This window comes from Leptonychotes weddellii, chromosome 11 (assembly GCF_054177405.1).
Source record: "Leptonychotes weddellii isolate Sample4059 chromosome 11, ASM5417740v2, whole genome shotgun sequence".
Lineage (NCBI taxonomy): Eukaryota > Metazoa > Chordata > Mammalia > Carnivora > Phocidae > Leptonychotes > Leptonychotes weddellii.
Window position 1 is genome coordinate 35,526,994 of NC_138379.1, and position 24,246 is coordinate 35,551,239.

The 24,246-nt window shown below is 50.5% G+C and overlaps 1 protein-coding gene across 1 annotated transcript in view; it reads left to right on the plus strand.

Moving 5' to 3' along the window:
- Window positions 1-909: 909 nt before the first annotated feature.
- Window positions 910-24,246, plus strand: part of ABCC8 (ATP binding cassette subfamily C member 8) — a 74,489-nt gene continuing 51,152 nt past the window's right edge. Inside the window, exons 1-7 of the mRNA XM_081799234.1 lie at window positions 910-1,099; window positions 2,367-2,508; window positions 7,114-7,235; window positions 12,262-12,428; window positions 14,103-14,345; window positions 15,242-15,427; window positions 22,406-22,570. Coding sequence (XP_081655360.1) covers window positions 952-1,099; window positions 2,367-2,508; window positions 7,114-7,235; window positions 12,262-12,428; window positions 14,103-14,345; window positions 15,242-15,427; window positions 22,406-22,570 — 1,173 coding nt within the window. The 5' untranslated portion in view covers window positions 910-951. The remainder of the gene's footprint in view (window positions 1,100-2,366; window positions 2,509-7,113; window positions 7,236-12,261; window positions 12,429-14,102; window positions 14,346-15,241; window positions 15,428-22,405; window positions 22,571-24,246) is intronic.

Genomic DNA, 24,246 nt, shown 5'->3' on the forward strand with positions numbered 1-24,246 from the left:
AATTCCATAAGTGCCTCTTTTTCAGCCTTGGGCAGGGACCCATTCTACCCATTCACCTGACAGTCGCTGGAATGTTCTAATGTATTAGATGCATGCCTGAGGGAGATGGGTGGGGGGTGAAAGAGGGGATCTGAGGAGCTGGGTTCAGTTATGCTTCTGCACTTGTTGGCGGTGAGAACTTGGGTCAGTCAGGTAAACTCCCTGAGCCTCATTGCCTCATCAGAAATATGGGAGAAATTATAACCTGTACTTAGCAGGAGTGTTGAGAGTTCCCCTTTGTGAAAGCGCTGGATACACCGTAAAGCACCCATGAGCGCCCCGCGAGTGGGACCACTTTTGAAAAATATGCCAAGTGTTCCCCAAGGTAATGATCTTCAATGCTTTTCTTATCCGTGTGGGGTGAGGGCTTGCTCCACTCTGCCCCCACTAGGACCCTCTGATCTAAATACATCCACCCTCGCCAAGTCCAGGTGAGCCCACATCTCGGCCCTGAGGCAGTGAGCTCGCACTCCAGATCCGAACGCGCCCACTGGGGACTCACTCGGACCCTCCTCTCTTCTGCCCACCCCCTCCCACCCAGACTCGAGCGTGCCCACCCACCCAGCCTGCCTTCCCTCTCTCCTCCAGCACACGCGCGCAGCGGGCCCTCAAAGCGCCCCCAAGCACATCTGGGCTCGCGGGCCGCCACAGCTGGAAAGCGGGGGCCCCGCGCGGCCCGGCCGCTCCGGCTCCTGGCCAACCCCCCCGCCCCCGGGCCGGGCAGGTAATGGAGCGAGGGCGCGGTGGGGGGGGAGCGGGAGCGCCGGCGGGGTGGGGCGGGGCCGCGGGCGTGGGGCGGGGGCCTGACTGCCCGGCCGGGCGCCGAACGGCGAGGGACAGAGGCGCGGGAGGCGCGTGGAGCCAGCCGTAGCCGCAGCCGCAGCCCGAGCCCGCGCCCGCGCCGGCGCCGCCATGCCCTTGGCCTTCTGCGGCAGCGAGAACCACTCGGCCGCCTACCGGGTGGACCAGGGCGTCCTCAACAACGGTTGCTTCGTGGACGCGCTCAACGTGGTGCCGCACGTCTTCCTGCTCTTCATCACTTTCCCCATCCTCTTCATCGGTGAGCGCGCCGGGAGCGGCGGAGGAGGGGAGGGCATAGGCGGGGAGGGAGGAGGAGGAGGCGGCGCCGCGCGCCGCACTGCTCTCGGTCCCCCTCCGGGCCCGCGACCGCCGCTCGCCTCCCTCCCCGGGTCCCCTGCTTTGTGTTCTACCCCGCGGTCCCCGCCCTCGCACACCCGCTCATCCCCTCACCCCCACCCCGAGGTGCCCCCGAACCCGCACCAAACACAGCGGACGCTCCGGACCCAGGGAACCCCCAAGTTTTCTACCGCAGAGCCAGAGCTGAAATGGAGAACCGGAAAAGCAGAGGTTTCTGTAGGCGCTGGAAAGGTCGGGAGGGTCTCGGGCTGTACCCCCAGTAGTGCTGTGTAGGGAGCCGGGACACCCTTCCCCCAAGGCACCCTCCCTGTCAGCTGAGGCTGGGCCCAGGGAGGAGCGCAGCCTGGCCTCAGAAGCCGGGATGGAGGCCCTGTGAACCCCTGCGCTTCCCGGGGCTGGGCCAGACAGTGGTCAGTAGCTTCTGACGTCCCCGGGGGGTCCCACGCGCCCTGGGCAAGGAGAGGCAGGAGCTAGGGACTTGGGTCCCCTTCCTCTGCTATCCCCCCTGGGTCAGCGTCCCTGCCTGAAAGCCCTCTGCAAAGTTGGGCACCACTGCCAGGACCAGCCTACATGCCTCTTCACTGGGGGTCCCCCTCATCTCTCTTTCAGACCTTGAATTTTCCAAGCTGGCTAGAGCTCTGTCAACTCATACCGCGTCCGCCGCCTCTGCAAAACTTGTTAATTCACTCTAATTAAGAAAAAAAAAAAAAGCAAATTTTAAAATTCATATACAGCTTTTGGGAAGAAAGGGAAGATTGTCACAAAATTAAAAAGGGAAGGATGCTGCACAGGCAGAGATGCTAGTAGTTATTGACAAAGACGAACAATTAGAAATTGGGAGGAAGCATATGTAACTTCTGCTTATATGTGTATCAGAAATTGTACCAGCATTTACACTTCTGTTCTCAAATAAATGGTTTATTTACATGATAATTTGTCAGACGAGAGGTCAGCATAGAAAATGAGTACTTGCGTAGGTGGGCCTGCACGGATCCAGGCTTCATGCTGGGACATTTAGGTCACACGTACCAGACCTGGGCATTCTCGTGCACAGGTGTACAAATGGATGCACTCCCCACTGCGGACCCCATACCTAGGCACCCTCCTGGGGTTCATGCACCCCTTCCTAGTGAGCCAGGCTTCCCACCTCTTCCTGCCTCTCCTTGCAGGATGGGGCAGTCAAAGCTCCAAAGTACACATCCACCATAGCACGTGGCTGCACTTCCCTGGGCACAACCTGCGCTGGATCCTGACCTTCATGCTGCTCTTCGTCCTGGTGTGTGAAATCGCAGAGGGCGTCCTGTCTGATGGGTGAGTGTCTCAGGAGAGTGGATCTATCCCAGGGTGCTTCCTGGAAGGCCAGGGGACACCCCAGTTCACCTGCATTCCAAGGAGGCAGTAACATTTGCTCATAAATCCAGCAGCTATTGACCTAACATCTCCTGTGTGTCAGGCTTTCTGTGCCAAGTGCTGGACACAGGTGAGACCCAGGCCCTGGCCTCCGTGTAGCAGGGTAGAAGGAATATGGATCTCACGCCAAGACCAGTGAAACAATCCTAGAGCTTCTTAGAATGCCCCAACTCTTGGAGTTGCCTTCTTCGAAAGAATAAAAATCATTCTTGCTGAAGACCTTTCCTTGGTTCCCAGTTGTTTTCAGGGTCCCAGGCGCTCAGCCTGGCATGTGGGGTCCTCACAGTCAGCACCCCCCACTGTCTCTAGCCTCATTCCCAAGGCCTCCCGTCACCCACCTTTCCTCCAGGCTTCACAGCACATTCCTCACACCCCTGCCACTGCACAGATCATACTGTATTTAAAGTTTATGTCTATTTGCAAAACTGTCTCCCGCTGAGTGAGAAAGGCCTCAGAGTTGGGTTTAATTCATCTTTGTTGTCACAGCACAAGGCACACGACGAAGCTCCATAGACATGTATTGGCTCCGTAAGAGCATAAGTGAAATAATGGTACAAGCAAGAACTCTGGGAGGGGACAGGAAGGCAGGGCTGGCCAAGCTTCCGGGTTGAGGGGGCTTCTAAGCTGAGTCTGGAGGGGTGACAAGGGTTCGGACAGCAGAGGAGTCCGGAGAAAGAGGGCCAGGGAGGCAGGAGGGGGGAGGAATAAAGGCAGGGGGAGGAAAGGTTGGGGTGGGAGCAGTGCACGGGGGCTGGAGCGTGAAACACGTGCAGGGGAGTGATGGTGGCTGGGACTTGGAGATGGGGTTGGGGGCATCTCTAGAAGGGCTTCGAATGCCAGGCTGTCTGGGTTGGATTTTGTCTGCAGTTTGGAACAGAAGAGGCACGTGGTCAGCACAGCATGAGGGGTTTCCAGGGCAGGCTGGAGGCAGAGAGAGGCTGGAGGTAGAAACAGCACTTAGGAGGTGATGCAGTAGTCTAGGTGAGAGATAACTGCAGCCGGAAATGGTGTGTCAGCAGCAGGGGTGCGGGGGAGGAGGAGATGAAGCCGCCATCTCACGGAGGATGGCTCAGTGACTGCCTGGGCGAGGGGGTGGTGGGGGGTGGAGGGCATTTGGCTAAGATATCAGAGGTCCAACCACTCTGAGCTGGAATCAGACTATGCCCTGATTCCACTCTGGCCAGCCGGACAGCAGGGGGATGGGATCCCCCAGCCCACACACAGTACCTCACCTTCCCACCCCCAGTGTCCCTGCATGCTGGCTCCAGCAGTAATCTCTGTGACAACTGCTTGCCTTGGGGCTCCTCCTGCTTATCAAAGTCCCCCAGACCAGCAAGAAGACCAGAATGCCTGCTGCCCCACATAACTAGCAGGCGAGAAGTCCACCCCCCTCCCCCATCTAGACACCCCTTCCAAAGCAGCACAAATGCTCAAAAGGGGAAGGATGCCTATGAGTCCTCAGGCCAAAAATTCTCACTGGGTTATAATTAGCGGGGTGGCAGAGAGGAAAACACCCCACCTGTGGAGAAGGTAGACCTGGGGCATCTGCTGGGCTTCTGCCACCTACCAGCTCCAGGACTTTGGACCAGCCACTCAGCCTTTCTTTCTTTCTTTCTTTCTTTTTTTTTTTTTCCGAAGATTCTATCCATTCATTTGACACAGAGAGAGATCACAAGTAGGCAGACAGACAGGCAAGCAGGCAGGCAGAGGGAGAGGGAGAAGCAGGCTCCCCACTGAGCACGGAGCCCAGTGCGGGGCTCCATCCCAGAACGGGGCTCCATCCCAGGACGCTGGGATCATGACCTGAGCCGAAGGCAGACGCCCAACCGACTGAGCCACCCAGGCACCCCAACCTTTCTGGGCCTTACTTTCTCTACCTGTGAAATGATCAGCATCATCCCTGCCTTGCCCGCTTCACAGGGCCATGGAGGATGAAATTAGAGCACAGACCGGGTAGAGAAATGGAATGGCAGAGCCCTGGGCAAATAGTACATTCTCAGAACGTGGGAGACTGGAATGAATCAGGTCAGGGACTCCCTCCTGCCTGCTGTCAGCAGCCCCTCCTGTGGGGGCTGCATCTGTATCCCATTTCTCCCCCAGCTCAGTGCAAACTACCATTCTCTCCCCAGCAGGCAGGTTGGCTCTGGAACTGGACACTTGTCACCTGGTCTTTGTTGGTCTCCATCTGTGGGGACACTCCCCTGGGCAGGCAAGCATGAAGAAAAGACATAGGAAGGGAGCGGACAGGAAGAGAAGCCACAGATCCTGCCATTTGGCTCCCCCAGGCCACCCTGGCCTGGGTTTGCAGACCTACCTGGAAGTGTAGGGGGGCAGGAGGCAGGGGGGACTAGTTAAAGTAGTGGTCTTCAAACTCCAGTTTAGTTGAGGGTAAGCCTCATTTACTGATTAATTAGGGCATCTTAAAATTTGTAGGGTTTCCTCTCTTCTCCTTTGGGTATGATTTTTGTGTGATGCTTTGAATGTAGAACAACCAAAGCAGTACAAGTTAAGAGAGGAAACACTTTTTTTAGCAATATAACTAGAATGTTTTCCTAGATCACCATACACTGGAAAAAGCCCATACCTAAAACTTTTACCTAATTTCTAACCTAATTTAGTGTATATTATTCAGTAAAGCAGCCAAAGTCTATTTTGTTAAGTCATGTCATGAAATATTTATTTCAACTCTGGTTATTCTTCATCTTATTTAATTATATCAAATGTTTATCATTTCCCCCTCCTATTGCAAAAAATGAATTTATTCAAACTTATGTTATAACATTTAAGATGTCACTTACAAATGTGTGAGGGAGTATAGAGTTTTTCAAAAACTTACTTCAAGGAATACAAAGGCAGGAGTTTTGAAGCCCCCTACACAGGGTGTTGGTTGCTCCCGGTGACCCCACTAGCGACTGATTGCCTTGTACCTCCTGTGTAAGTCTTTTGCTGAGAATATCCACCAATTAAGGCTTAAAGAATATCAACATTTATGGTCTCATTTAACAAGAAATTTAGAGGTCGCCTCTCTAGTTGGTTTGGTGACTTAGTGATGTCATCAGGGACCCAGCCTCTTTCCATCTTTCTGTGTGTCTGCCATATCTTTCCCCATGGTTATAATATGGCTGCCTAGCTCCAGGTATCACTTAGGGAGGAAGGCAAGGGCAAAGGAGACACGCTCCCACATGCCTCTTCTTTATGCAGGATATCATCCTCTGCAGGCTTTCCTTTGCATCTCATTGGCCAGAATTGAATTATATGGCCACCCTTAGACCAGTCACTGGCAAAGGGGTGTGGAATTGCATGGCTGCTTGAACCAAGCACCATCATTCCCTAGGCTGGGCACGTTGCTGCTAGAACATACCTGTGGTTCTTTTAGCAAAGCAGAAGGGGAACATGTTATTCGATAAACAGCCCGCAATGCCTCTACACCTATACGCTAGTCCTACCAGACTACTTAGGGCCCCTGCGTGGCTCTCCTCATGTCCTCCCTCCTTCTCTGTTGAACTCCTGTTCATCCTTCAAAGTCCAGCCTGGTGCCACCTCCTCTGTGAAGTTTTCCTTACTTGCCTGCCTGCTTGCTCCTTGTGCTCTCAGCCTTCGGTCCATCTGCAATATCACTTCCCTAGACAGCCTAGTTAGACAGTTAGCTCTGAGCATGGTTGCCCCCTCCCTACTGTCAGCTTCTTGAGGGATGCTCAAGGGCAGGGATGCTTGGCGTGCCGGATAGAAGGAGCAGTGCAAGCAAGAGCATCACTGGAGGGGCTCCCAAAATGGCTTCAGCAGGAAGAGCAGGCTGGGCGGTGCTGAAAAAGTGGCCTGAGGCCATTATCACCGGGACCTTTGGTCCCAGGCTGAGCAATGTGAGTGTTGCTTTCTGTAGGAAACTGTAAATGAGGAGACTAAGAGTACCGACGTCATGGGACTTCATGAAGATTAAGTGAGCTCACATACGTCACGTGCCCAGAAGAGTGCCTGGCACAGGGTAAATGCTCTGTAAATACTGACTACAGGTGTTGTCATTATAACCTGGGGCCGGGGCCGGTGCTGACCTATGCTCTTCGTGGGAAATGGGGCTGTCACTGAGACAGTCGTGGTGGACAGGCCCCTGTACTGCCCAAGGGACCCCAGGGACAGGAACCCAGCTGTGTTCACTCCCAGAGAGGGGGTTCCAGGTGCGGCTCTGCAGCTGTGACTGCCAAGGCCGGCTTCCCCATGCTGGCTTCTGTAAGCATGAACCCAGGGAGAGGCCATGAGGTCCAGAGTCTGGACACTGAGCCCTCATAGCATTCTCGTGTGGACTCCTGGAGCCCTAACCAGTGGGCAAGTTTGGGGTATGTTTGGGCTGGGCAAAGCTGCCGATATACGGAGTGGAGCTGTGCATATGATCCAGAGGCCCTACTGTGTGCTGAGCCCTAAGCGCAGGGCCTGGGCTGCTCTATGAGGGGGACTTGGCACATCTACCTCCAATCTGTCTCTCTCTCTCTCTCTCCCTCTGCCCCATCTCAGGGTGACTGAATCCCGCCATCTCCACCTGTACATGCCAGCTGGGATGGCATTCATGGCCGCTGTCACCTCCGTGGTCTACTATCACAACATCGAGACCTCCAACTTCCCCAAGCTGCTGATAGGTAGGGGAGCCGGAGGGGGCGGGAGAGGGATAGTCACCTTCATTCATTCCTCTAGATAATGTTTGCTGAGCACTTACTACATGCCAGGCACTGTTCTAGGTAGCTAGAGGTTCAGAAGTGGAGAGGAAAAAATCCCTGCCTCCTGGTGGGAGGAGACTGGCAAGCAAAGACAATGAATAAACAAATAGGTAGGAAAGATGCTACAAAGAAAATAAAGCCGGGCAAGGGTTTGAGAGTGATGGCAATGTTGTTGTCTATAGAGGGTGGTCAGGAAAGATCTCTGGTAAGAGAGAGCATGCACATATTTCAGGGAAGAATTTTCCATCCTTTGGAAGAGCAAGTGCAAAGGCCTTCTGGTAGGAACAAATTTGGCAAATAGGCCAGTGTGGGCAAAGCGAAGAAAGGGGAGGAATGGTAGGAGATGAAGTCAGGGGCCAGGAGAGGAACAGGCGAGACTTCTGGGCTTTGGGTCTGAGCACCTAGGCAGATGATGGTGTTAATAATGGACATGGCAAAGGAGCATGGGTTGGGGTTTGGGGAGTTGGTGGGGGTGAGGGCAGGTTGGGACATGTTGAGTTTCAGACAACCAACTCAAGTGTCAAGTGGGCAGTTAGAGAAATAAGTCAGGCATTCGGGGGAGGTCAGGACTGGAGATAGACGTTCAGAGGTCAGGGGCTTATAGGTGGCATCTAAAGCTTGAGCCTGGCTGAGGTCACCTGGAGAGAGAAGAGAAAGAGCCCAAGACTAGAGCCTGCAGTCTGTGAACATTTAGAAAGATTCAAGAAGGAGTGCCTAGTTAGATCCTCCGACATTGTGTGGCTGGGGTCCCAGGCAGAAACAACAGCAATGAATGTTTGTGTTTATTGACCATGGACTGCGTGCCAGGCTTGGTGCCAAGCTCCTCACATACATTATCTTACTTGATCTCCACAATCTCCACATTGGTATCGTTGCTATCCCCATTCCACAGATGTGGATGCTGAACTCAGAGAGGTTACAAGTAACAGCTCAAACTTTCATTTAACACTTGCTATGCATCAGGCATGCTCCTAAACATTTTACATATATTAACTCATTTAATCCTTACAACAACACTATGAGGTCAATACCACTATTACGTCCCTTCACACAACAGGAAATTGAGACCCAGAGGTTAAGTGATTTACACTCGTCTGCCAACTAGTCAAGGGCAAAACCAGGTTTAGATCCCAGGAGTCTGGCACACAGGCAGGCTCTTAACCTCTTCTGAGACTGTGTGTCTAAGGGTCTTCAGACTGCTTGGGCCAAAGGTATAAATCTGGAGGTCTGCCTCTATGTTTGGCTCCATCTGCCTGTCTAAGGTCAGGGCTGTACCTTTGGCTGGTAGGCTGTGGTCAGACTGTGTATCATGAAGTCAGGCTATGATTTTTAGGAGTCACAACATCTAATTGACGTCTGGAGTCTGGAACACTCTGTGCTAGGCCAGAGACAGCATGGTGTCATGAGCGGGCAGAGGGTATTTCCCAAGCTAGTCGCAGGTCTGCCTTCCCGGGTAAGGTGGGAGCTGGGCTCCGTCAACATCATCCAGGGGATCCTCTACCTGGGTGATGCTATGAGAGTGTGGCTGGGGAACTAGGGAGCAGCAAGTGGAGAGAAATGATAGGTACAGACAGCAGAGAGCCTCCCTCTTCTGAAGCTTCTGAAGCAGCTCCTCCTATATAGAGAACCCCTTATTAACCCCAGGACCTGGCTGACCAGTGCCCCAGAAACATCCTGTCTGGGCATCTGGCAAGTTCATTTTCTCATTCTCCAGAAAGCACATAATGTTCTTTCTTTAAAGCACAAATTACCACCCATAGATGGACCATTCTTTCTCCAAAGAATAAGGACTAACTTCCTCCATTCCCCTTTGTTAGAGTTTTGCTCTACAGAACCAGTAAGTCTAGAACAGGTAAAAGCAGAGATGATGCACCCTATGAGCTGCAGGGATCGAGGGCAGTGGGTATTGGGGAAACAGCTGGCCCCCTGAGAAGGTTCCTCTCTGGTCAGGTCCGGAGTCCTGCAGAAACGTGAACCCTGATGTGGCTTACATTGTCCCACAAAATAACTTTGGTCCTGAGGCCCCAGATGAGATCAAGGAAATGTTCTGTGAAAAAGTCACATCCGAGCTGGGAACTGAAGGATAGGTAGGAACTAACTGGGAGAAGGGAGAGGAGAATGTTGCGGGCCGAAGGAACAGCATGTGCAAAGACCCTGAGGCAGGAGAAGCATGTTAGGAAATCTGGACGAAAACCAGGGGCTGGAATGCAGAGAGCAGAAGAGAGCTGAATTTTGGAGGCTGGAGTGGCAGAAGGGGACCATACCAGGCAGCGCAAGCATTGATCTTTATCCCAAGGGCATTGAGGCTTAGGGTGTGTGTGGGGGGGGTGTAACTTATATATAACATAAAATTTACCATTTTAACCACTTTTAAATACACAGTTCAGTGCCATTAAAAACATTCACATTTTTGCACACCATCCATCCAAACTACCCATCTCCAGAACTTTTCATCTTCCCATACTGAAACTCTGTGTCCATCAGACAATAACTCCCTGTTCTCCTCTCTCCCCTCAACCCCTGAAAACTACCGTTCTACTTTCTGTCTCTATGAACCTGACTACTCTAGGTACCTTATGTGAGTGGGATCATACACTATTTTGTCCTTCTGTGACTGGCTCATTTAACTTAATCTAGTACCCTCAGGGTTCAGCTGTGCTGTAGCATGTGTCAGACTATCCTTTCTTTTTAAGGTTGAGTAATATTCCATTGTACGGATATACCGCCTTTTGCTTATCCATTCATCCATCAGTGGTCACTTGGGTTTCTTCCTCCTTTTGGCTCTTGTGAATAATGCTGTTAGGAACATGAGTGCGTGAGTTCATATTTGATCAGATTTATTGCTCCGGAGGCTAGACTGGAGGCGGGCAAGAGGAAAGTGGGGAAACCGTGAGAAGGCTCTCAAGGGGAGATATGATGGCAGCCCCCCCAGGAGATAGGATGGTGACCCAGCTGGCCCAGGAGTTTAGGAGGTAAAGGAGACAGAACCTTGTAATAGGTGGGGTGTGGAGAAGGGGAAGGAAGACACAGGGGTAAGGGGAATTCAGAGCCTGAACCTCACCAGCAGCCCCTGTGTCATACCACCGTCCTTTTCTGCTTTTCTCTCAGTCAAGCGCTAAGCTTTGGCTGAGGGCTGCTATGTCTGGCCCTGGGGAAATAGCCCTGGGGCTTAGTCCTAGGTCTACCACTCACTCCCTGTGTGACCTTGGACATGACACTCAGCCTCTGCGTGCCTCAGTTTCTCTATCTACAGGAATAGTAAGTCCCTGCCCACGTCACAGGGTTGTCACAAAGAGCAAATCAAACCACATCTGTTAGGACCTGTGTAAGGCATATTTTCAAGTCTGGGCCCCCATAGGTGACCTCATGAAGAACCAAAGAGGTTCTGAGACTTGGGTTCTATCTGGGGGAGTGTAGGTGTGGAGGCAGCTTGACGGCCTCCAGCTGTGGGATCCTTGTGACCTGGGGACCACACCAAGCTGAGGGGATTATCCTCCCACTCCTGGGCCAGAGGCGGGCAGCGCACAGAAAATAGACGCTTCTGTCCTCTATCCTAATGCCTTCACCCAGGGACCTGAGATAGATGGCATTCATCCCTCCCTGGGCAAGTTCACCATCTTGGCCTAATTCCTTGCCCTGGGCAGACCCCAGCTTTGGTCTCCAAGAGATGCCCTGGCATTCATGTGACCAGGCCCACCTAGGGATGGAGGGCAGAGTGAAGGTGTCTCCTTCTCTGTGGTCTCACCAGAGAGGAGCTCTAGGGGCTTTAGGCTGATCTTGACTGCATATGGCGCTAGGGAGCCAGGGGGAAGGAGCTGTCCATGCTAAAGCGTCTCCTAAAAGGGGACTAGTTATTGCTGCTTTCTCTTTTTGCCAGCTAGCAGTGGTTTATTAGCAGGTGGTGGTGGTGAGAATTTAGAGATTAGCTTCTGACGTTTAGGGTCCCAGGTCTAAAATCTGGAGATGATAACAGTATTAACAGTTGATATCCGAAGAGGACCCACTGTGTGCCAGGCCTACTGTGCCCAATGCTTTCCATACATTGCTCACAACACCCTTTGAAGAAGTACTATTATTATCCCTATTTTATGGGTGAAGAGACTGAGGCCTGAATGGGTTCAATGGCTTACCCCTTAAAGTACAGGAGCTGAGCCCAGGTATGTCTGGCCGCAGGGTCCCGCTCTAACGACTATACACACTGCCTCACAGAACTGTGACTTCCGTGTTTGTACCCCCGCAGGCCCCCAGGCTCCACAAGAGCATCATCATGCTGTCGTGGGCTCTGGACTGGGCACACTCAAGCGTGCAGTGAGCTTGGACAGCTCACATCCTCTTTGGGGTCCCAGTTGCTTCATCTATAAAATGAAAGAGCAGATTGAAGAACCTTTAAGATCTTCCCAGCTTAGAAATCCCACAAGCAAACCATGATAGGATGGAGCCTCCGGACATGGGCTCCGGGTCAGGCTGGCCCAGTTCCGCCGCCTGACCGCTCAGCTACCTGAGCCGGGCTTCCTTCGTCCGGTCAGTCCGGGGTGGTGGCAATTCTCCCCTCACAAGGTGATTGTAAGGAATAAGTGAGATAATACTTAAAGTGCTTACTTGGCACAGCACCTACAACTGATTTAAACCGAAAAAATAATTTATTAATTGCTGTAAAGGGAAATTTGGCTGACTTACAAGACAGCTTGACTTACAAGATTGTTACTGTTTTGAACATACCCATCATGGATGTTTTAATGTATGTACACCAGCTCAAAATTACACACGTACAGATTCACACACACGGCCCTTTACTCAGAAATGTGCACTCACACCCATAACGTTGGCTTATTCACTCACACACATGCCTCCTCCCTGACACACTTCTTGTCTCCCCTTCTCTCCCACACCCTTGCACACATGTGAGTGCATATGCGTGCGAATCGCACACACATGCTCTCGCCTGCAGCCCTGCTAGTCTACTGGACCTTGGCCTTCATCACCAAGACCATCAAGTTCGTCAAGTTCTATGACCACTCCATCGGCTTCTCACAGCTGCGCTTCTGCCTCACGGGGCTGCTGGTGATTCTCTACGGGATGCTGCTCCTGGTGGAGGTCAATGTCATCAGGGTGAGGGTAAGCAGGCCACTCCTGGGCCACCCCAGCCACCCACCTCAGGACACACCTGGGCCAGGGTGGAGCTTCCAACCAGTGTTCTGCCCCTGGGTGTGGGCCCCCCACCCTGCTTCTTAGCTGAGCCCTAGAAGGAGTCAGCCTCTTTTAGCGGCCCCCAAAGGGTAGTTGAGACCAGTGGGAGAGGTTCGAGAGGAACATTCTGTCTGGTCCAGCTGCCCTCTACCCCAAGCTCCCAGAGGGAATGGAAGTGATAGGAAGTGTTAACCAAGGTTGAAAGATTCTGTGTTTAATCCCATAGAGAGGGAGACGAGCTTCGAGCTTCGAGTACTGGCTTCTCTGAGCTCTGTTGGTGATGGTGGTGGTATTGTTTTGGGGGAGAGGAGTTATTTTAATGTATTCATATAGTTACGCATATACCTGAATGAGTAAATGTGGCTGCATACATGTCTTTTGTCTTGTTTCATTATCATTCTTGCTTACCCCCTTTCCCTCTCTCCCCTCCCCCTACCCTACACTCCCTGGACCTCTCCCTCCCCAGGTAACCCAGATTAGCAACCTCATATGTGCCCTTGCACTCTTGGTTTTATTAATAGAATACCATATTCATGTATCTATTTAAGGTTCTTTTCTCTCAACACATATAAAAGTTTTCCCTCTCAATATTCATTTTATAAAAATAGGATCATATTATACACAGTTTTCTGCATCTTGTTTTCCTCACCCAACAGCTATCTCTTAGGACACTCTCCAAGTCTGGTATGGCTAATTTAGTTTTCTTAATGGCTGCATAATATTCCATCAAGTAGATGAGCAATAATTTCTTCAGCCATTACCCAATTGATGGGCCTTCACTTCATTGCCAAGTTTCTGCCTTCACAAATAATGGTGTATTAAACAGACTTATATCTTTATGTATCGCTGCTTTTATTTCTGTGGGAGAGGGTCCAGGGAGCGGAGTTGCTAGTTCAAATGGTCTGTGTGTTTTAAATGTCAGTCAGTGTTGCAGAGCACCTTCCAGAAAGGCTATAATCTACCAGCAATGAATAAGAAAACCCTCTCCCTGCCTCCAACGAGCAATGGGCCAGCCCCATTTGGGGTGATGAGTATCAAGTGCCACTTGAATTTGCATTTCTCTGACACCCCTGTTTTAGTTGGTTATGTACAGGGTACGAAGGCCAACTACATTCCCTGCCTCAAATGACCCTCACAGCACCCCAGGGATGTGACTACCACCCACTTTTCAGACAAGGAAACATTTGAGATGAGAACTTGTCCAAAGACACCTTGCTAGTAAGTGGAGGAGGCAGGATTTGAGCCAAGGTTTGCATGACTCCACGTTCTGCAAACCCTACATGAAACATGGTCATGTCCTCAGACCTGTGATATGGTATATGGGAGATTTCTGCTCTTCCCCAATCCAACTTCAACCCAACCCAACCCAGCCAAGGGGATTCAGAGTAGACCTCAAGGAAGAGTTACAAGTGAGGAGGCCCTGGCACTGGGAGCCAAGATGTGCGGAGTGATCCTTCTCCTGGGACTAGGCAAGAGATAGCCCCAAATGTTAGAGGTCAGGGTCAAGGATGGGATGCCCCAACTCCAGATCTTTTCTGGGGCAAAGTGGAGAGGGGTGAGAGGTTGCATTTACCTGTCCCTGGTGACCCATGTGCCCCACAGAGATATATCTTCTTCAAATCACCAAGGGAGGTGAAGCCCCCTGAAGACCTACAGGACTTGGGGGTACGCTTCCTGCAGCCCTTTGTGAACCTGCTGTCAAAAGGCACCTACTGGTGGATGAATGCTTTCATCAAGACTGCCCATAAGAAGCCCATCGATCTCCGAGCCATTGGGAAGCTGCCCATTGCCATGAGGGCCCTCACCAACTACCAGCGGCTCTGTGAGGCCTTCGACACCCAAGCGGTCAGTGGGGGCCCTGCCACACCATCCATTCCCCTCCCTCCAGGTTAGAGTCACAGATGGGGACCTCAGAAGGCATCACGTCAAACCCCCGGTAGGGCCCACTGAGGAGAAGAGGCTTGCATAAGTTACACAGAGAACCGGGGACAAATCCAGAAGTTAAGGTTCATAGGACTGTCCCAGCTAGAACAGCCCTTACAATTTAGGTCATCTGAACTAACACCCTCATTGTCCAGATGGGGGAAACTGAGGCCCTGAGAAGGGAAGTGACCCCACTGAATTCCCTCATGTCCTAAGTTCTTCCTTCTAGAGCTCAGTGATGAGAAAGGTGGGAATTTTCACCCATTTTAAAGGGGGGATTTAGTGGCCTGATACTTCTAAGAACTCTTAAGCTGAGCCAGGCAGGGGTCTCCCTAACTCACTGCCATGGAAACGGAGACCCCAAGAAAGGCCGTGACCTGCCCAGAGCTGGGCCACAGCTGGTAGGTGGCAGAACCAATCTCCCAACTCCCAGTCCCATGTTTCCTCACTGCCTCTGTGCTAGCGCAGTGGGGAGACACTGAGGCAGATGCAGTCGCAGGTGGTGACGAATGAGGGTGCCACCTGCCACTTCCTCATTGCAGTGCTGTGCTCATCACATCGTCCCTGACCAGCTGTATGACCTTGATCGAGCACCTGGCCTCAGTTTCCCCATCTGGACCATGTTGGTGTTGATAGGGCCCACCTAACTGTGCACTTGGTGACTCAGTGATTTCTTCTGGAGTTCACCTGTTTACAGCAAATATGGCCACTGGGTTTCCCCAGGCAGTAGGAGCCAGGGACTTCCTGGGAGGCCGGGCCCTGCCGCGAACGGGCCCTCGGCCCTTCTGACCTGGCCGTGCGTTCTCGCTGGGCAGCAGAAGGACTTGCAGAGCACGCAGGGGGCCCGGGCCATCTGGCAGGCGCTCTGCCACGCCTTCGGGAGACGCCTGGTCCTCAGCAGCACTTTCCGCATCTTGGCTGACCTGCTGGGCTTCGCCGGGCCACTGTGCATCTTCGGGATTGTGGACCACCTTGGGAAAGAGAACCGTGTCTCCCAGCCCAAGGTAGGTCACCCCAGCGGGAGAGCAGATCTTCCCTTTGGAAGATTTTCCCTTGTACGTGAGAATGTGCAAGAGGTCAACGTGTGTGCACGTCAGCTGCTCTGGGTCAGCTCCCCACACTGGCACAAAGCCCTTGGCAATATCTCCCTCTAGAAGATGCTCTGCATCCGGTTAACAGAAATGCCAGGAGGCAAGCTGGTGCCCCAGGAAGACTTACGGTGCCCTGTTCTCCTCACCATGTCATCACTGCCATAATACCTCTCCCAGGTACTAGTCATTCAGAAAGTTGTAGGAAGTGCATTTGTTTACTCTGCGTCTAGGACCTCTCTGATTCGTTGAGTATGTTGGCTTTCGTTTACATCATCTTTGTAGACTCCAAATAACTTCTCATGATCTGACTGCTTCAGTTCTGTATATTCTGGCATCCAAGGTTCCACAGGTGCATCTTGGAGGCTGCTGTTAGGGGTGAGGGGCAAGGGAATCCTCCATGGGCTTCTCCCCCCAATTCCAGATTTCACGCAAAGCTGCCCCAGTTTTATGAATATGTTGGACTTTCCCATTAAAAATTCTTTGACAAAAGGATTCCATGTCTTAAAAATACTTCAGACTCATTGGACTAGATGGTATCTAATGGCCTTTGCAGCTTTAAAGATGCTACAGACTGAAATGTGTTGGACCAAAGAGGCAGGAAATCTTTCTGGGGGTTTATTTTCCCTGCTTGGGGCAATAGCATCCACTCTGGGGATGGGGTGGGGTACTTAATTCCTTCCTCTGTTTCTTTGCCACCATGCAGGTTCAGATGGTCACAAAATTGAGAACTGTTCACCTCTAACAAGACTCAGAGTTTTATTTTCCCAGCAGGAATATCATTATAAACTTTTAACCACAAACAGTCCGAAAATGAGGCTGAGAATTGCCAATTAGAGATCTTAATGATTTATGATACTCCCTTGTGTCACACTATTCATCTCATTGGCTCTAAGGCTGCAGGGAGCATTTAATCCTCGGGAGGTTTATATTAATTTTTCCCAGGGGTACAGTTAACCAGCTGAGCACTTCTGGTCAGGAATATGAGACACTCCAAGTCTGTTTGTCTGATTTATTCAGCAAACATTTATCGAACCCTACTGTGTGCCAGGCCCGGGTTGGGCTGTGGGAATCCAGAGGCAGTGGTTATGATGGGGCCTATTAACTATAATAACAACCACGTGCTGACCAATTAATGCATGCCTGGCTGCTTGTGGGAGTTACCCATGTGCTGTCTCCTTTCACGCCTAACACAGCCTTTTAGGGTAAGCACTTTTTTTTTTTTTTTTGGTACTAGCTTTATTGGGATATAATTCATATACCATACAACTCACGAGGTAGGTATTTTATCCCCATTTTACAGACAAGGGACTTGAGGCACAGAGAGGTTAGAGAGTAACTTTCCCTAGGGTTTCTCAGCTACTTTGTGACAGAGTTGGGATCTGAGTCTCTTTCACTCCAGAGTGTGGGCACTAGAACTGTCATGCTAAATTGACTTACTATTATCAAGCCATCACCTCTGGCTCCAAGGACTGTGAAATCCAATGGAGGAGAGAAATCCAAATAAAAGATTTTCTACTGTGTGTCAAACACTGCTATTAGGGCGTATATCCAGGGAACTGTGGGAAGAGGGAGTGACTAACTCAGCCAGTGGTCATGGACAGCTTCATAAAGGAACAAGTATTTGCATGGGGCAGGAGTTAGCCAGGCTCAGATGGGCAGATTTCTAGTTCAACAAGAATGTGAGGACTCTTCTTGCTTGTTTAGACCTTAATGGCTTTTGAGGCCTTCTCTGGCTTTTGAGCCTCTGAACTGTACTTGGCCCAAAAAGGGAGAGAGGAAAGGGCGGCTTCTCTTGTCTACAAGAGTGTCTCCTTCAGTTCTAGTCTGACCGTAGAGGACTCCAGAATATTCTACACTGATAATCCCACAGAAGCAAGAGCCCGCTGCAACTATCAGGAGGGAAGCGACACTGGCCAGAGCCCTTCTCACCTTGTTCACACCATTGTCCGCTTCCTGTGTTTCCCAAAACTCTGGTGGGGTTCTCCTAGAGAGAGAACTCTGAGGCAGGATGTGCCAAAGAGGTAGGGAGAACAACACTTAGAATTGTGGTTCATCTGACCGTCTCTTTTCTCTTTATTTATATACCAACCCTGGGATTTACTGCCCTCTCATTGGAATGCTCTTGTCCTGGTTCTTTGTAATTTCGTAAATCCCCGAGACAGATGGCTCTGCCTCAGTGGCAGCAGGCCTTATCAGATTTAATATTTGTTCCTGCAGCCCAAAGGCAATCAGCAAATTACAGACATTGAAACGAGAGGTGAAAGTAAATATAAGTCTCCAGTGTCAGCAACAAAGAATCCTCAATCGTGTGGTTGCCTGGGATATGGCTTAATTCTCATTTGGGCTTCTGGCTCCAGAAAATGGGGGAGAGGGGTCATTTACTGAGGTCATTTGGTTCATCCCCCTGCCTCCCAGCAGCTGTCACCCAGAGACAGGTGCTGTTCTGGTCTTTATGAACCTACGAGGAAGCTCTTCACGAGCAGCCCTCTGTAAGAAAGCCTTTCTTTGGGCTCAGCCTCCATCCGTGCTGCTCAGACCGCACAGCAGGGCACCATTGTTTACTTCATTGTCAGTGGCCGCCCTGTCCTGTCTTCCCTTTCCAGGACACTCACAGTTGGCAAGAATCACACTGCCCTTGGAATCCGCGAGGACAAACATCATTTCTTCTTTAATTCCACACTCCTGTCTCCTCTGCCACTCCGCTGGGAAAGCTGAGACCCAGGCTGGGTGCAGCCCATGACCTCTCTCTCTCTCCAGCCCCCTCTCCAGCCTAACCCCCACCCACAATCTGTCACCTGCCAAGGATGCCACTGATCTGGCTGCAGGGCAAGGGAACTGGATTCGTAAAGAACTGCCAAGCTCTGCTCTAGGCTGTCAGCTGAGCAGGGAAAGAACAGTATGGCTTTGGTCTGAGGGCCAAAGCTTCCAAAAGCCTCTAACTTCAGAGGGGAAACGTGTGTGGGTTCGTGAGTGTGAAAGTGTTTGTTTCTGAATGGGTTCTCCTGGGAACCGTTTATAATTCTGTGTGTATGTCCTTCTATTTGTCCTGTGTCTCTTGGTTTCTCTTTTTCCATGTGTGTCTATGTCTTCATTTGGGTACACGCATTTGTAGCTGTCACTGTGGGTGACTGGTGTAAATTGATATGCATTTCTGTGACTTTGTGATGTCAGTATGTGGGTTGGTCTCTTCATGACAATGCCCATGCAGCTGCTCTGGGCTGGCATGCCTCCCTTCATCTCACTAGCCCCTCTCAGCCCCCAAGACTCAGCTTAGATGTCACCTCGTCCAGGAAGACTCCCTCTGGTTGGATGAGGTGCCCCTCCTTTGTGCTCCCGTAATAGCCTGGGCTTGCAGCATCAAACCCCCCTTGTCTCTTTCCCAACTCGACCCTGAATCCCTGAAGACAGGGACTGCATTATCTGACCTCCTTGTGCCCAGCACCCAGCTCCATGTCTGACACTCAGGGGCACAGGAGACACGAGTATTCAGGGAATCATACAGAAGCACTCACCTGCTGAGCACTTATGCTTACTAGATACCTTTACCTGCATTGTTACACTGAATTCTCACAACAATTCTCTGGGTGGAAACCCGCTGTGGCCTCATTTTACAGTGAGGAAACTGAGGCTCAGGGAGATTGAGGTACCTTACATAAGGACACAGTGGCTAATATATAACGAGTCAGGACTCAAACTCAGATACGGCTAACATCTAAGTCCAGGCTCTAAACCACCATGTTAAATGGTTAAAGATGGATGATGGGTACGTTGGTCCATGAGTGGTCAAAGGTAGTTGTTATTGCTTTTTCCCAGGGCCTTTCAGGGCTGGGACCTATGGGCAATTGACTTCTGGCTCCTGCCCAAATAAGAAGCAAAAGCCACGTGATCCCTGTCCATTAAGCCCTAGAGAACAAGGGAAGAGGGCCTTTCCAGCCATACCTCTGGCCAGGCAGGGTAATGGGGGTCAGAACTGTAGAGTCAAGAGTCCTGGGTTCTAGTCCTACCTGTGGAATGAACCAGCTCAACTGCAAAATGGGCAACTGTATAACTTCTATAGAAAGCAGATGGAGAGGAAGAGCATATGCATTGATTAATTTAAAATACATATTGAATTGGGCGCCTGGGTGGCTCAGTTGGTTAAGCGACTGCCTTCGGCTCAGGTCATGATCCTGGAGTCCCTGGATCGAGTCCCGCATCGGGCTCCCTGCTCGGCAAGGAACCTGCTTCTCCCTCTGACCCTCCCCCCTCTCATGTGCTTGCTCTCTCTCATTCTCTCTCTCTCAAATAAATAAATAAAATCTTTAAAAAAAAAATAAAATAAATAAAATAAAATAAAATAAAATACATATTGAGCCTGGAAACAAACACTTCCCTGAGAGCTTGTGAAAGTGTGAGACTAGGGCATCTGATCTTCCGAAGCATTTAACCCCCACCAGATGTCCAGTTGTAGGTCCTTGGCCTTTTCTCTCCAGCCTTCAAAGTGTTGGGCAATGTCCATGGCCTCACACCCATTTAAAGCTTCCCAGGGCCTGCCTTCCTTGGGCAGGACCCCGGGTCCCTTTGGCTAGTCTAGTACCCACTTCTTAATAAAAATTTAGCTATTCTGGGCTCCATCTCTTTTAAGCTGTCTCTTTGAAGAGAGATCTAATAACACCCTAATGACTTAGACCTGCAGGGAGATTTTCATCTTAATAGGCCACAAGAAGTTGATCCAAAGAAATAGAGTTTCTGCCCCAATAGTATGTGTGTTGTCGGGGGAAAGGGTCAAGGTTTTGCCTTTAAAGCTGTGAAAAAGGAATTAGTTGCTTTGCTAAAAATGTACAAATAATGAGCGTATTTAACAAATACCATCCATACTCTAACCAACATATGTGATCAGGTGATTTTTCGAGTCCACATTCTCCAGCCCACGTGTTTTCTGATCATCGTGAGACAGCACGTGCATGGCACACTCGAGAGCTTTCGTAGCGGTCAGTGTTCCCATGAGCATCAGAATATACCCAACCATTCCCTATGGATGCACATGGACATGGCTTTTCACCTCTCCCTCTGCTGTAACCCAGGGATAGAGCACTTTCATTTCCTGATGTTAAATGATTTCCTTTGGGGTAAGTTCCCAGGATGTGCTTTGTTGCTTTAACATAATGGACTCCATTCTCCAGAAGTGGGTCTCTGTGGAAGACGGTAGAACCGAAGAATTCCAAAGTGTGTTAAATAGGACCAGGTCTTCCCAAGCCCATGTGCCTTCATCTTTGACCCAGAACCAGCCACGTGGCCGTGGGTCTGTCCCCCACAAGCTTGTAGCTGACAACAGGAGACTCGAGGTCAAGAGGCCGGGTGAGGCTTAGGTAGTGGATCTAGGGATGTTTTGGGCATCACACAGGTTCCTGTTCATGTTCATGTGTTCTGCCTTATCAGCATGTGACCTCGAGGCAGCCACATAACCATGCTGAAACTCCATTTCCTCGTACATAAAATTAGGCTCATAATGGTATTCTCATTGGTGTATTGCGAGGATGGAGTTCTGCACCTGAGAAATACTGTGTCCTGCCCCTTCCTTCCCTGCAAGGTCAGGTCTCAACCCCTGCAGCCTCATTTTAAGGTCCATTTTGCTGCTTCCAACCCCCCCCCCCCCACACACACACACACGCACCTTCTTCCTTCTCCCTCTGCCTTTCCCTCTGGTACTTTGATAAATGAGCCAGAGTCGGGGACTTCAGGCCTTGGTAGGCCTTCCTCTAGGAGACTTTAATTGTCTCACTGTGCCTGCTTCCTGCTGTCCCCAAAAGGAAAAGACTTCTGTCCCACAGAGCCAGGGAGAGATAGCTGTAAGTTCCATGAAGCAGTAAGGGCTGATTGAAAAGGCCCAGTTGAAATGAGAGGCAAGATCTTTTGTAGCATCAGACCACCAGAAAGCTCTGTATCCAATGATCCAGGAATTTCTGACTCTAGGAAAAAGACCCCTCTTGGCGTTCTGACCCCTTGGGCCTGATCCTGGCCAGAGACGTGCCCTCAGACTCCTTCTCATCACTTTGTTCCCACCACCCTTCACCCTGCAGCAGCTCCCATACCCTGCAAATAGCTTTCAGAGTTCAGGGCAGAGTCTCAGGAAGGGGAGAGTGCTGTCTTCATGGAAACATTGATGTGGTTCTGCTGGGGAGCAAAGGACTTAATCAGGATCAAAGTTTTCCTGGGAGCTGTTGATGCTGAATTTGGAAACAGACATGCTGTTGTTTCCTGGTATCTTTAGCAACAGAGTCAAAACGTTTGGGTTTTTTTTCCCAGTGCTTATCATCTGAGATCTTGCTGGAGGTGTAGCAAGAGGACAATTTAAAAGGAGGTCCTGGGAGACCATGAGGCCAGGGGGGCTTCTGAAATCTTCTCAGTCCATCAGAGGTGATGAGTTTCCACCTCGCCTGGGAGCACTACAGTTTTCCCCCTGGCCTCTTCTCCCCAGAAATTTCTGCAGGGCTGGCTGTTGGTGAGTGTAGGACAAGACCTCAGCTCATTCTGGGTTTTTTTGTAGCAGAGAACACACATTGTGGGATTTGCTCAAGCAGTTCTGATTTTGGCTGCTCTGTGATTTGCTCTATTTATTCTTGTTCCATTCAGAGTGAGCTCCCCTGGGCCTGGTGGCCCCACAGCTGAAAGTCATATTTATGGGCACAAGGTTAGAGCTGGGCCACACTCTGTTCCCCTAGGTAGGATGATGAAGAGGGTATGAGCAACCCTCCCTGTGGCTAGAGGATGTTTAGTTGGATTTATCAGTCTGATTTTGCCCTTATACACAGCAGCACAGACTTTGCAAGCATGGAGGCTCCTATAATAATGGCCACCATGGCACACTAACAGGTGTTAATGGTGGTCATCTCCGAATTCTCTTTCCCACAGAAGCAATTTCTCGGGGTTTACTTTGTCTCATCCCAAGAGTTCCTTGCTAATGCCTACGTCCTAGCCGTGCTTCTGTTCCTCACCCTCCTACTCCAAAGGACATTTCTGCAAGCATCCTACTATGTCGCCATTGAAACTGGAATTAACTTGAGAGGAGCAATACAGGTACTTGGCTAATGATGTTTTCACTTCGCAGTAAAAACCACATTATTCATCCTCACGGGCACTCGAGAGTAATTCTGCGGTGAGTTTATCTTTTTGTTGTTATTGCCCTTTAGCAGCGCTTTGAATCAATAACTGTTGACAAAGCAGTGTAGGAGGGTGGAAAGTGCCTTGGGCTGGACTCGGGGAGTGTAGGGGTCCAGCCTTGGTTCTGCCTGGCACTGGGTCTGTGATTTCACCTGCTCGGCCTTGACTGGGACAGACATCACTGATGGGTCACCTCACTCTTTCCTGCTGAATGCACATACAGACTCAGAATCCTTCTCCAGATTCTGTTCCAGGGGTGTGCCACTGGTCTTCTTTGGGTGCAAAAAAAGAAACGAGTTTGACATACCAGAACTAGATAAGCCTCGAATATCGATTTGAGCTCTTAAATCTTGGGTCCTAACAAGAGAGATTTATCTGGCCCCGTGAGTCCCTTGGGTCTAGGTCCTCGCTCCTGCCCCCTGTGGCTTCCTTCTCAGCATGGGTTAAAATGATGATCAAAATCAGGAAGGATTCAGGGCACTTTTAAGCAAGGCGGTGATGAGAGTTGTCTAAGCCCTAGTGTTTTCTTTAGAATTTTGGTTCCACTGTTGAGATGAGGAGACCCAGTGTGATAGTGGTTTAAATAGCATAAAAGTTTGTTTTTCACACTGAGTCAGGGCTGGTATGGCAGCAGCATGCTCATCAGAGACCTTGGCTCCTTCTGGAATGCTGCTTTCATGTGATTTTTGTCTTATGGTTGAAGGTGGCTTTTGGCATTGTCACTATTAGACCTACACTTAAACCAGCAAGAGTAGAAAGGTGGGGCAACAGAAGGGAGCTCTGCCTTCTTTTAAAATCATAACACAGAAGTTGCGCATATTCTCTCCCATCCCATCGATGAGAAATTGGCCACCAGGCCATACCTAAAGAGGCTAGAATTTGTGGTCTTTATTCTGGACAGCCCTATATGTCCCCTAGAAATTCTTCTTGTGAAGAGGGGAGAATAGATCCTGGGGGACAATTCGTTGATTCTGCCATACCCAGAAATTCCCATGAAGTCAGTAGAACACTCGGAAGTTGTGACCAAACCCAAAGCCACCTCATACTTCAGAACAGAAATGTTACTCAGATTTTTAACACCAACCGGTCCCTTGGGAGCCCAGGATCAGCGGCTTTACAGAAAAGGGACTGAGAGGAGAAGGGGATGGCCTGGGCTGGATCCAAACTCCATTTATCTTAGTATAGTCCATGTGAATGGCGCCCCCCCCAAGTTGTGTAGTGCACAGCCTGTGCAACTGTACATGACAATGCTGTCCATCCCCAGTGGTTTTTCACTGAGAAAACAGTCATTTCCTCAGGAATGTCATCATATGAGAACGGTGGAAAGAGCCCAGGAAATCTAAGGCCCTCTGAGATTCCTAGGGGCTCAGAGCTAGGAGGAACCAAGCTATTCCTCAGTTCAGAAAACCTCTCTGAAAGGTTTTTTGTCCAGGTTCTGCACAGACTGGCAGACACATACCACCATAGACCACCATAGATGACAGTGAGTTTTGTAGTCAAACAGTTTTGTAATTAAATCTTTCTGTTTGTGTGTCATAAATTACACACTGGCCCAGTATTTTCCAATTACACTAAAAGAGCCAAAAATGGGT